Source organism: Sarcophilus harrisii, chromosome X (genome assembly GCF_902635505.1).
Source record: "Sarcophilus harrisii chromosome X, mSarHar1.11, whole genome shotgun sequence".
Taxonomy (NCBI): Eukaryota; Metazoa; Chordata; class Mammalia; order Dasyuromorphia; family Dasyuridae; genus Sarcophilus; species Sarcophilus harrisii.
Window position 1 is genome coordinate 74,747,857 of NC_045432.1, and position 13,687 is coordinate 74,761,543.

General features: G+C 45.1%; 1 protein-coding gene across 4 annotated transcripts in view; it reads right to left on the bottom strand.

The window, feature by feature from the left end:
- Positions 1-3,224: 3,224 nt before the first annotated feature.
- The window catches only part of PLS3 (plastin 3), a 101,606-nt gene continuing 91,143 nt past the window's right edge, over positions 3,225-13,687 (bottom strand). For all 4 annotated transcript variants that reach the window (XM_031944797.1, XM_031944794.1, XM_031944796.1 and 1 more), the window contains 7 exons: positions 11,276-11,471; positions 9,631-9,709; positions 9,018-9,132; positions 8,777-8,910; positions 5,561-5,684; positions 5,336-5,460; positions 3,225-4,458 (listed from right to left, as the gene is read on the bottom strand). In XM_031944797.1, coding sequence (XP_031800657.1) covers positions 4,326-4,458; positions 5,336-5,460; positions 5,561-5,684; positions 8,777-8,910; positions 9,018-9,132; positions 9,631-9,709; positions 11,276-11,471 — 906 coding nt within the window. In that variant the 3' untranslated portion in view covers positions 3,225-4,325. The remainder of the gene's footprint in view (positions 4,459-5,335; positions 5,461-5,560; positions 5,685-8,776; positions 8,911-9,017; positions 9,133-9,630; positions 9,710-11,275; positions 11,472-13,687) is intronic.

Genomic DNA, 13,687 nt, shown 5'->3' on the forward strand with positions numbered 1-13,687 from the left:
TTTTTCTTTCATTAATTTCCTCGATATTCTTGATCTTTTGTTTTTCCAGATAAATCTTGTTATTATTTTTTCTACTCGTCTAAAATAATATTTGGTAGTTTGATTAGTATGGGATTGAACATGTAGACCAATTTTGGCAGAATTGTTTTTATTATTTATTACCTCAGCTTGACCTACCCATGAGCAATTGCTATTTTTCCAATTGTTTAGATCTGACTTTATTTGTGTGAGAAGTGTTTTATAATTGTGTGCATATAGTTCTTGGGTTTGTCTTGGAAGATAAACCCCCAAGTATTTTATTTTGTGTATGGTTACTTTATTATTATTTTGCTCAGGCCATTGGGGTTAAGTGACTTGGCCAGGGTCACACAGCTAGGAAGTGTTAAGTGTCTGAGGTCAAATTTGAACTCGGGTCTATCCATTGCATCACCTAGTTGTCCCGTCTACAGTTACTTTAAATGGAATTTTTCTTTCTATCTCTTGCTGATGGGCTTTGTACATAGTGTATAGAAATGCTGATGATTTATCTGGGTTTATTTTATATCCTGCAACTTTGCTAAAGCTATGAATAGTTTCGAGTAGGTTTTTCTAGGCTTCTGTAAGTGTATCGTCATATCATCTGCAGAGTGATAGTTTTATTTCCTCATTGTCTATTTCTAATTCCTTTAATTTATCTTTTTTTTCTTATAGCTAGAGCCAACATTTCTAATGCAATGGTGAATAATAGTGGCAATAAATAGCGCATCCTTGTCTCACCCTTGATCCTATTGGGAATGCATTCAGCTTCTCTCCATGACAAATAATGCTTGCCATTGGTTTTAGATGGATACTACTTATTACATTAAGAACTCCCTTTATCCCTATGTTTCCTAGTGTTTTTAAGAGAAATGGGTGCTTATTTTGTCGAAAGCTTTTTCTGCATCTATTGAGATGATTATCACGTGATTTCCATTGTTTTGTTATTGATATGGCCGATGACAGTAATAGTTTTCCTGATCCTGAACCAGCTCTGCATCCTTGGTATAAATCCCACTTGCTCACAGCATTATTATCCTGCCGATAAGTTGCTATAAGATTGGCCTTGATGTCAAGGTCCACTATTTCATCATGCGCTGGCTCCAATTCTTAGAACCCCGAGATAAAAGTCACAAGCTACAAAATTAGGTGGACCTCAAAATCAAGGGGCAGAGTCGATGACAAAAGTCCCTGAAGTGTCAGAGCTGCCTTTTGAGAGGGGGAAATCACCTAAGGATAATCCCCACACTCGGAATGGTCCCAGCTGTTGCTGGGAAGGCTTCCACAAATCTTTCATCCTCTGTTGAATTTGGAGAGAAGTTAGACTATGGGTCTTTGGGAGGAAGGAGAGGAGCTAAAGCACTCCATAAGAAAGTCTATCATCTTGGGAGCTAGAAGTGGAAAGCAATCTAATGAAATGAAAGGAAATGTGTATGATATAAATGCCATCAGGGGTGATATTCTGCAGGCTAGAAAAAGGAGAGGAGAGCCCCAGAAGGCCCATCATCAACCTTCCTCTCTCCATATGGTCTTCCTTAGTGCTCACATTTATTAGGGTCTCTTCAGTGTTTCCCTCTGAGCAGATGATTGATTTCTAAATCTCTGCGTCCATCCCGGACATCATCTGGCTCCACCCGGGGAGTTGGGCAGCTTCATTTACCATTTCTTTCTTTCTAACCTTTTGTACACAGAAAGAAAAATGGAAAATCAAACTTTTTCAAGTTTCTTCCACTCCAGTGTGTATAAAATATATATATATATATATATATATATATATATATATATATATATATATGTTATCATATACCTACATACATTTATTTTGACATATGCATCTACATGTATGTGTATATATTTCTGTTTATATATAGTTCCCAGATTGTCTTTTGCCTTTCTTTTTGTATCTCCAATACTTAGCACAGTACTTGGCGCATAGTAGGTACTAAATAAATGTTTCCTGATTGATTGGGCATAATGAGCATGAGGGGTGTTGATCTTGGAGTCAGGGACTTGAGTTCAAATCCCAGCTCCGCTGACTTGACTGGCACCTGCGTGATCTTCGTCACGGCTTTACCTCCGTGCATTTCTGCTGCCTCGGTTGCAAAAATAGGAGAGTGATATTTTATTCTCCTGACATCTCCAGGTGGTCATAAGCATTGGTGGGTGGGATAGGCTGTGTCGGGCGGCAGAAGGCATCTGGGAAAAAGCTGGGTGGCTCTGCTAGGCTGGCGTACGGACTTCTGTTCTGCTACACGGTAAGAAGAGCCCCAGGGATAATGGGCTTGTAGCTGACTTAGCCCCCATCCTAGAACCTCAAAGATGTGCAGCTTCCTGCCTCCAGCCAGTCTTAACGCACACTTCTTTCTCATCTCTACCTGTCCGACCCTTCTTCTTCATTGCAGGCTTAGTTCCGGGTACCACCACCTCCAGGAAATCCTCTCTGATTATTTCCCCCCTCCCTCCCTGGAAAGCATTCACCACAAGCCCTCTCTTTTGTCTCTTCTTTGTCTGTTTGTGCAAGGAAACCCCTCCCCTCCCAGATCAGCTCCTAGAGAGCAGGAGGGGCTGCCATTTTGTCCTTATTCCCTAGCACTCTACTATCTAATAAATGGTTTTAATTTCTCTGAGAATTTAGCCCCTGTCCAAGATAGGATGCTGATGGCGGTATCTGGTCTGGCCATACCATTTCTTTTCTTCAATTATGAAATTAGCTTCACGACTGAGTTCGGCACGGGGCCTCGACCTCAGCTTGATCGTTCTCCAATGAGCCCACGATGGAGGTTCTAGGACGCAAGAGTTCAGATACCTTTTAGCTGTGTAACCCTGGGCAAGTTGCATAAGTGTACCCCAGTTTACTCATCTGTAAAATGGGGATGGTAGCACTTGCTTCACAGGATTGTTATAACTTTCCTCTCCTGCTTTCCAAAACTTAAAGGGGTACAGAAGTACTAGTCATTGGTATAATAGTTATTGTGGTTATTGTTAGCCATAGAAAGGTTCTAAGACTTCTGTGGGACCAACTGGGTCATATATTCTCTTCTCATAGGGATATTTGTTGATGGGGGTTCCCCAAGGCACAGGTGGGCCTCTGAGCACTGAGTCTTTGCTTTATTAGGAGAGAGGGAAGGGGAACTGGAAAGGAGGGGTCTTATTGGAGAGGGAGGAGGAAAAGGCCCCAAGGGCGGGAAATCAGACACGGAGGACACGGGTTTGTACTTAAATGTCTTTTATTTGAACTAATATTTGCCACCAAATTACATCACTTTGAATAGCTTAGAATAACAATAGGATCTGGCAAATAGAGCAAACAGCTTGCCAAAGCAAGAGTACATTAAGACGTATGGGTACATTTTTCTTCCTTCTTTGGTGAGCACTGCTCCTCGTTTTCGGTGTATTTATCTCGAGAATCGGCACACTGGCTCTACCTGCTACTGACTTGAGCTGGTCATAGCATTCCCTCCCCTGAAACATAGTTACTATTCAACAGCATTTTCAATTTAAAACAAAACAAAAGAAGCAAAAGACTTGGATCAAACACAGCACAAAAGGGATTTGCGTGGTGGAAACACCTGCTAGTAGTTGTCTACGCTGGAAAAGCAGATCAAGGGTTAGGATAAATTCCCCACTAATAGATGCTTTTTGAAAAAGGCAGGACTAGGGGACAAGGTGGCAGGAGCAGCTGCAGTCTTGTCTAGAAGAGAACCCAAACCTTTTGATGTATCAGAAAGCATCATGTAGGAAAGGTTACATGAAAGGATATTGATTTTCAGAAATAAGAGTTTTAAGGAAGCTTTTAACATTTGCCGCTGAGCAACTTCAAGCCTACAAAAACAAGCCCCCGAGGGTTTCAATCCATACTACGCAAGTAGAACAAAACTGCTGGATTAAATGTGAAATTACTGTCTAGTAGGATCCCTACCCATCAATCAGATCAAACCCAAAAGGTGGAAATAGTAAAGGGAAAATGGAGTTTAAAATAGAGCAATTGGGATGGGGGGGGGGACTTTCAGCGGGGCATTCTAAGGGGAGGAGAGCCAAATGGTTGGGATAGGAAGATATTTTGTGTGCACTTGAGAAATGACACTTTGACTGTGTTTGGGAAAGAGCAGTTGTTTGTATTAAAACTCCTCTCCCTGAGAACTCTGATGATGATGGCGGTACTAGTCTTGCCAAGCAAAACTACAAGATCTGTAAAGGCCAACGGTTCGTAAGCCAGCAGCATTCCACCCTGGAAATAGCTGATCTGGGAGTCATGCAGGGGGCAGGGGGGAAGGAGGCAAGGGCTTCTGTTTGCATTTAGATTGACTTTCTTAGACCCTCTTCATCCCTCTGCCCATCAAGCAGGCAAACACTGTCATCACCATCTTGGGTTTCACTTCCACCAGGTCTTCAGGTAGAGCATAGACCCTGGCCCCGATTTTCCTGGCCATCGACACGGCGTACCTATGGGTGTCCAGAAAACAACACAATTAGGCTTCATGCGTCCACGAGGGCCCCGGGCATTTTCAGTGCTCCTGTTCTAGATGCCCTCGACTAGAAATCATCTTGATCTTTGGGGAATCCCACAGGGCTCTGGTGAGCACTTGGCTCATCAGGTCTCAGACGAATTCCTTGACTCCCTAAGGTCAGCAAACCTTTTACTAAACCAGACGCTAACAGGTCATTTGTGAGATCTCATTTATGACCAACTTTCTCTTTGTGGCTACTAACACACTTGGGCAGGGGGGCTGAATTGTTGTTTTTCAATAAATCAGGCATCTTCTGCTAGGGCATGAAGTCTGACATAAAAGGGGAGAACTCACCAGCCTCCCAACTCCAAAGCTACTAAAGCCCGGGCCGGGGCCCCACTAAGCCATCGAAGAGGAAGATTGGGGGTCAAATAAACTTTAATGCTGCCGTTTGTCTTTTTTAAATAAAGCTTTTGTGTACCCCTGTTGTCAACACCCAGAAAACCCTCCTCCAAGCCGGCATCTACCCGGCACTTAGAGCAGGGCTTCTTCTGCAAGGAGTCCATTAAGTGGGGAGGCCCTATGTGTTCATTAACCTCATCTCAAAGTTAGCAGTTCCTTCAGGTATTTAACTTTAGAGAAGGGCTCCGGAACCCCAACAGATTCATGAACTTTGGATTTAAAGATGCTCAAGGTGTCAGCATGTAGCATTGCCTTTGGTTGTCCAAGTTAGGCAACTGAGGACATGAGAGATGTGGTGAATCAGGCAACGTTTAAGTGTGGAGTGAGATTTGAACAAAGGGCTAGGCTGCCATGTGTAATGGCCTGTGGGTTAACACTAAGACAGGAGATAGACTGCCAGAGCAGCTCACTTGGCGTTGTTGTGGCGGTCCTCCTCAGTCAGGTTCCCACTCTTCACTAGGTCGTAGTTAACACATCCCGGCTGGATAGCATCAATCAAGTCCACAACAGCCAAGCTTGAGCTAATGGATTTGTCCTAGTACAAAGAGAAGCACAAAGCATGTTAAGGTGGGCCTCCAGGAGCCCATGTAGAGAGGGGGCAGGGGAGACGCCCAAAAGGAGGGACTTTGCCTTACTTTAAAGCTCTGGATAGAGGTGGATTTCCCAGCTTCCCCTAGTGTTCTGTTCACCCAGTTCACAATGATGTCATCGTTAGCTTTCTGTCCATCACCAAGATCTTCCAGGACGTTCAAAGTATACCTGGAGAACAGGTAAGTACAGATAAGTGGGGGAAGGCCTGGAGGGACACATCACTTCCCATATATTTTCTCACACCACATTTAGACAGGGCAGGAACCCTGGGGGTGACACAGTGAGGCAGAAATATACAGAGTGGGCAGAGACTGAAAGAGATAAACAGAGAGGAAGAAAAGGAAGTACCCAGAAAAGTGAGAGACAGATGGGTTCTTAGAGAGATAGTGGGAAACAAGAGACATCTCCCTGCCTCTATTCTCTCTCCAGAGAAAGAGGGGACATAGTTGGACAAAGATAAAGAGGGAGGGAGAGAAGGAGAGCAAGAGATAAAGAAAAGAGACAGAAAGAAGGACAAGAGACACAGGGACATCTCCCTGCCGCTATTCGCTCTTCCCCCTCTTTCTCATGAGACAGTTGGACACAGAGAAAGAGATAAAGAGGAAGGGAGAGAAAACAAGAGCAAGAAAAGAAACGGGGAGAGAGAGACACAGGGACAGATAAATTGTTAGATGGTGGGACACAGAGACATCTCCCTGCCTCTATTGTCTCTCAGGAGAAAGTTGGACAAAGACATCCCCCTGCCTCTATTCTCTCTCAGGAGAAAGAGGGCGAAAGTTGGACAAGGGAAGGAGAGAGAGACACAGGGACAGATAACTGTTAGATGGTGGAAGACAGAGACATCCCCCTGCCTCTATTCTCTCTCAGGAGAAAGAGGGAGGAAGTTGGACATAGGGAGAGCAAGAGAGAAAGAAAAGAGACAAAGAAGGCCACAGAGGGAGGGAAGGAGAGAAAGACACAGGGACAGATAATTGTTAGAGGGTGGGACACAGAGACATCCCCCTGCCTCTATTCTCTCTCTGGAGAAAGAGAAAAGGAGAGGAGGACACATAGGGAAGAAAGAGGTACAAGGGAAGGAGAGAGAGACACAGGGACATCTCCCTGCCTCTATTGTCTCTCAGGAGAAAGTTGGACATAGAGCAAGAGAGAAAGAAAAGAGACAGAAGGACAAAGGCCACACATAGACATCCCCCTGCCTCTACTCTCTCTCAGGAGAAAGAGACAGAGAAGGACACAGTGAGGAAAGAGTACAAGGGAAGGAGAGAAAGACACAGGGACAGATAAGTTGTTAGAGGGTGGGACACAGAGACATTCCCCCTGCCTCTATTCTCTCTCTGGAGAAATTTGGACATAGGAAGAGCAAGAAAGAAAAGAGACGGAAGGACAAAGGCCACAGAGGGAGACAGTTGGACACACAGAGAGGAAAGAGGTACAAGGGAAGAGAGAGACACAGGGACAGATAAGTTGTTAGGGGGTGGGGCACAGAGACATCCCCCTGCCTCTATTCTCACGTCTCTCTCTGGAGAAATGTGGAGAAAGTGATAAGGAGGGAGGGGAAAGAGGTAAGAGAGACACAGAGACATCTCCCTGCATCTATTGTCTCTCAGGAGAAAGTTGGACATGGGGAGAATAAAAGAGACAGAAGGACAAAGGGCGGCAGTTGGACACACAGAGAGGAAAGAGGTACAAGGAGAGAGAGACACACAGATAATTGTTAGAGGGTGGGACACAGAGACATCCCCCTGCCTCTATTCTCATGTCTCTCTCTGGAGAAACGTGGAGAAAGTGATAAGGAGGGAGGGGAAAGAGGTAAGAGAGACACAGCGACAGAGAAGTTGTTAGATGGTAGGACACAGAGACATGCCCCTGCCTGTATTCTCTCTCTGGGGTAAGTTGGACATAGGGGGAGCAAGAGAGAAAGAAAAGAGACAGAAGGACAAAGGGCATAGAGGGAGGCAGTTGGACACACAGAGAAGAAAGAGGTACAAGGGAAGGAGAGAGAGAGACACAGAGACACCCTCCTGTCTCTATTCTTTCTCAGGAGAATAGAGGGAGAAAGTTCGACATCAGGAGAGCAAGAGAGAAAAGAGACAGAAAGTAGTACACGGGAAGGAGAGAGACACAGGGACAGATAATTGTTAGAAGGTGGGACACAAAGACATCCTCCTGTCTCTATTCTCTCTCAGGAGAATACAGGGAGAAAGTAAGAGAGAAAAAAAAGACAAAGGGCACAGAGGGAGGCAGTTGGACATGCAGAGAGGAAAGAGGTACAAAGGAAGGAGAGAGAGAGACACAGATATCTCCCTGCCTCTATTCTCTCTTTGTTTCCAACTCTTTCAGGAGAAAGAGGGAGGCAGTGGACACAAAGACATTCCCCCTGCCTCTATTCTCTCTCTGGAGAAATGTGGAGAAAGTGATAAGGAGGGGAAAGAGGTAAGAGAGACACAGCAACAGATAATTGTTAGATGTTGGGACATAGAGACATGCCCCTGCCTCTATTCTCTCTCAGGAGAAAAGAGACAGAAAGTAGTACATGGGAAGGAGAGAGGGACACAGGGACATCAGAGGGAGGCAGTTGGACACACTGAGAGCAAAGAGGTACAAAGGAAGGAGAGAGAGACACGGACATCTCCTGGCTTCTATTCTCTCTCTGGAGAAAGTTGGACATAGGGAGAGCAAGAGCGAAAAGAGGTACAAGGGAAGGAGAGAGAGACATCCCCCTGCCCCTCTTTGTCATGTTTCTCTCAGGAGACAGTGGGACACAGAGACATCTCCCTCCCTCTATTCATGTTCTACTCTGTCAGTCTCTTTCATGAAGGAGGGAGCCAGAGAGGCAAAAGAGATGTACACTGAAATGTGAGTGGTTATTAAAGAGATGCTGGGCCACAGAGACATTTCCCTCCCTGTAGTCTCTGTCAGGATGAAGTACCAGTTGGACACAGAAATACACAGGGAGGGAGAAAAAGAGAAGGAATAGTGATAGCAGGATACAGAGACATCTCTTCCGTCTTTTTCTGTGGAAAGAGCTGGAGGCTATGGATGGTGCTTAAACACAGAGACAGGGCAGAGAACCAGGCAGAGCAGCTGAGACAACAGAGGGATGTTTACACACATTGATGGGGAGAAAAAACAGGGTGAGAGTCATGGACCTGGACAAAGAGACAAAAGTAAAGATGGAGAGGAAACAGAGAGATGCTTGTACAGATTTAGAGATGGGGTGAGAGGAACAGCCTCAGACAGCCCACCAGGTTGCTACTTACCGTCTCATCAGCTGCCAGACCAGAGCTAAGGTAAGGGTTGGGTTGCCATCATTCAGATCCTGCCCACCGATGCCAACCAGGGAGAATTTGGCAGGGTGCTTCCCCAAATCCACAGCATAGTTACAGTTTTCCAGCTGTGTACAGACACATGAATACTCTGTGAGCAGTTCCCAAAGGAACAAGAACCACAACAGACACAGGCTGGAAGACAGCAATTTCCAGGGGATCCCTGGCCCGCTACCTTTTTCATGTTGGCACCCAGCTTGGGATATGGAGGCTTGTTGACCTTATTCCAATCAACGGGGACTTTGATCCTTTCGTACAGCTGTAAGATGACCAGGGCATCCTGCAGGTCTCTACAGAGAAGGGGAAGAGAAAGGGGTCCGTGCCTCCACAGAGTCTTGGCCCCTGGCATTGCCATTTGAGCTGCACTATAGCCCAAAAGGGAAGTCCCAGAACTCACTCTGGTCCTGCTTTACTACAGACAATTCTCATTTTAAAAAGAAAACCAACAAGATGATGAACAGGCTGATTTGAGAAAGGCCTATGGGAACCGCAGCTGAGTAAAACAAGCAGAACCAGGAAAACATTATACACAATAACAGCAAGAATAGGGGATGATCAAGTATGAAAGACTCGGTTCTTCTCAGCGGGTCAGCCATCCCAATAAACCTTGGACAGAAAATGCCATCTGCATCCAGAAAAAAAAATATCGAGAGTGAATGTAAATCAGCACCTGCTACATTTACTGCCCCACATGATTCATAGAGCAATGTATATTTAAAATAACCTGAGTAGAAGGAATAAAGAAAAGGAAATCCCCAAGCTCCCTCTGCTTTGCCAGGCAGACTTACCCATACAGATGGTTTACATGAGGGTTAACACCAAGAGAATTCATCCAGTTACGAAAAGTTCTTTCTTCTCGGGTTTCTCCTGTTGAAAATTGACTTTATAAATATTTCTCAAGAGCACGCAAATGCACAGGCAGAATTTGAGACTCACGCAATACTGACACCTGGGGAGAGTAAGGGAGGTCTCCAATTGTCCTCCGTTGATTCAAGAGCACATCGAAAATTACATCTGTTCATGCAACAAATGAAGTGAGCGTGGGAAACCTAAGAACTAAGAGCTCTGTAAGGACAGTACCTAAGCCGAAACAGATCGTCCTTAACCTGGGTGGAGATCTGGAGACATTGAGGAAGACATTCTTTCCACAAACCATCTCCCAGCAGACTTCATTCCTCAGAAGGGACCCCCAGCTCCCCCTTCATCTATATGAGCTGCCTCCAGGTGACAAAACCAAAATTCTCAACTCCCCAGAGCTCGGACTCTTAAGCTGTCACTGGGGAGTGCGAACAGTTGTGGAAGTTACCCGGGCCTTTTGACCGGATGTTAAGAAACTATGATATCTGAGAGAGGGCCAAGCAGGATTCCTAAAATAGTTTTCCCTTTGACTCCAAGGGGAATGAAATGGAAAAGAGACCTTTTACTCATTCCAAAGGGAAATAAATGGCCCTGGAGGGTGAGTACATCAGTTGAAATCTCAGCTGTGTGACTTTCATCAAGTTAATTAATGTCACTGGGTCTGGGTTGGTTCTTCCTCTAAAAATTAGTAGATTTAATACTTAATAAAGGGATGAGTGACATGAAAACTAGACAGCAAATAAATCTATTTAAAGACAAAACAATTAGTAGGTTAAACTAGATATTCTTTATGGTGTCTTTTGGTTCTAAATTGTATGATTTTAAGCTCCAAAGCAGACATCAGTCCCTGAGTAGACAGAAGAGCACGACCTCAAGCGATCATCCAAATCAAACCACTCATAATACATACAGGAGGCAAGTGACGCAGCAGACTCTCAGAAGAGCACACACTAGGACTGGATCTCTTTGATGCCTTCTGAAAGGGATCCCCCTTTGCACCACGGTCTATGTTTCAGATTATGGAACCCACTCAATCCTCCAACTCCATAAATCTGTTAACTACTCCTAACAACTGCTCTTGGGTAGGAAAATCAATTTAACATTGGGAACCTAATCGGCTAATGCATTACTTCAATATGACAGACTGGCAGAACTGGGGGAGGAACGAGAGGGACGCAAGCCGATGAAAATCTGTGGCCTAAAAGTTCCTCTGATTTCTCCTCCAGGCTCTTAGCCTCCTATTCAGTAATTCAATTCCTTGTAGATCACAAAAAAGGGGAAGGGAAGAGAATAAATATTGCTATAACACTATACACTAGGTGCTTCCTAATGCTTTACAGTATGATCTGATCCTCATAACAACCCATAACAACTCTTCTCGCTCCCATTTTACAGTTGGGGAAACTGAGGCAGAAAGGGGTTAAGGGATTTGCCCAGGGTCACCTGGATTAAGTCTTCCCGGCTCCAGGCCTTGCACTCTGTTGGCCTGGAAAAACAGCATTCCACTCTGCTGTCAACTTCTCAGAAAGAGATGGCAATACTCAACAGGCAGGATTTGGGGACTCTCGCACAAACCTTCTAGCAGTGTCCAATCGATGTCCTGGTTCTCGGGTTTGGTGAGTGCTGGGTACTTGTTGAAAAGGTTGGCCACAAAAGCCAAGTTCAGCTTGGGATTTCCACTGACCACATCTGCCGGGGTAACAAACTGGCGGCAACCCAGTCTGTCGGCCTGCTGAAGCATGAACTCAGCCCTTTTCAGGTCATCCTTTTCCTGGGAAAGGCAAACAGAGGCCCCTGCAGGACTGAACCGAGTACACGGGGAGGCCCTGACAGTGGCCAGCAGTAGGGAAACCGGCCACAGCGCTAGCCACGGAGACGCAAAGATCTGGGACTAGAATTCTTTCAGCACTGCAGTCGCTCAGAGTTAAGATGGAGAAAACTATACTCTAGAAAGAAGAGGCTGTCAAGCATGAGTAGGATGGACGAGACTGGTGGCACAGGAAGGCCCAGAGGGCAGACAGCTGTACTGTTGAAGTGCTAAGTTAAACCAACAAGGAATGGGCTCTCCCCTTGCCCAATTACCAGGCCATGGGATTTTATTTTTCCTTTAAGTATAAACATTGAAAGAAATAGTGCTTCTGGGCTGGCAAACTGTGCACACACTTTGTTTGATCCAGCAGGGTCTTTACTGAGCCTGTATCCCAAAGAGATCATCAAAAAGGGGAAAGGGACCCACAGGTAAAGAAATGTTTGTGGCGGCCCTTTTTGTGGTGGCAAGAAACTAGAAACTGAGTGGATGCCCATCAGTTGAGGAATGGCTGAATAAGTTATAGTATATGAATGTTAATGGAATATTATTATTCTGTAAGAAATGACCAGCAGGAGGATTCCAGAGAGGTCTGGAGAGACTGACAGGGACTGATGCTGAGTGAAATCAGCAGGACCAGGAGATCATCGAACACAGTAACCACAAGATTACATGATGATCAAGTCTGAGGGACATGGCTCTTCTCAACAATGAGCTGATTTGGGCCAATACCAATAGACTTGAGCCATCTTCATCCAGAAAGGAGACTATGGGAACTGTGTGCTTCACAACAGAGTATTTTCACCTTTTTAACGGTTGGTTGCTTGCTTTTTGTTTTCTTTCTCATGTTTTCCCTTTTTGATCTGATTTTTCTTGGGCAGAGTGAGAATAGTAGAAACATGTATAGAAGAACTGTACATATTTAACATGTTGGTTACCTTACCTTACTTATCTATGGGAGGAGCTAGGGGGGAAAGAGGGAGAAAAAACCCGAAAGTAAAGGTTTAGCAGGGATGAATGTTGAAAACTAATTTTGCGTATGTGAAAATAAAAAGCTATTGTTTTAAAAAAAATAAAAGAAAGACAATCTTCAGAACTGTGATAATGACCTAAAAGAATGACATCAAACCCCATTGAAAATGCTGCTCTTCTTTGTCTCTGTGGATCACTGCAGGGTGGCTGGGTCACATTCAGTACTTGCTGAGAAAACAGAATCTGGCCCAATGACGAAACTGAGCCCCCGCTGGGAGAAACGGTTCACTCAGAGTTATGGAGGCAATCGACAGCCAGGCCGGGATGGTGGCTAACGTAGCCTGGCCTCGCACACTCCCACCTCCTCCTCGATGATAAATAATGTGAAAGAAGAGAGACACAGGGACAGATGGGTTGTTGAAGAGACATCCATCTTGTGTATCTCTGTGAGTCTGTCTCCCTCCCATTTCACATCTCTTTGTGTCCAACTATCTATCTTCCTCTTTCTCCTGAGAGAGAGAGAGACAGACAGAAATGTGAGAAAGAAGGGAGAGACTGAGAGATACAGGAGGAATAGAGGGATGGAGATATCTCTGTGTCCCACTCTCTTACAACCTGTCTGTCCTTGTGTGTCTCTCTCTCCCTCTCCTTCTCCACCTCTCCTCCCTGTGTATCTCTCTCCTGTGTCTAATTACCTCTTTATCTCTCTTTTTCTCCTGAGATAGAGATGTAACAAAAAGGGAGATAAGAGACTGATGGAGATACAGGGGGGAGAGAGAGAATAGAGGGAGGGAGATGTCTCTGTGTCCCACTATCTCTTTATAACCCATCTGTCCCTGTCTCTCTCTCTCTCACCTTTCTGTGTCCCTCTCTTTTCCCTCTCTCTGTCTCTTTCTCTCCCTTCTTTCTGTCTCATTCCTCCCTCAGCCCTCCCTGTATATCTGTCAGTCTTTGTCTCTCATTTCACATTTGTGTCCAACTATCTCTTTATCTCCCTCTTTCTCCTGAGAGATAGTTGGATACAGAGATGTCAGGAACAAGGGAAAGACAGAGATAGTGGATGGGGGGGGAGAGAGAATTGAGAAGAGCAAGAGAGATGTCTTTGTGTCCCACCATCTCTTTTACCAGCCCCATCTGTCCCTGTGTCTCTCTCACCTTTCTGTGTGCCACTATCTTTTTTCCCCTCTGTCTCTTTATCTCCCTTCTTT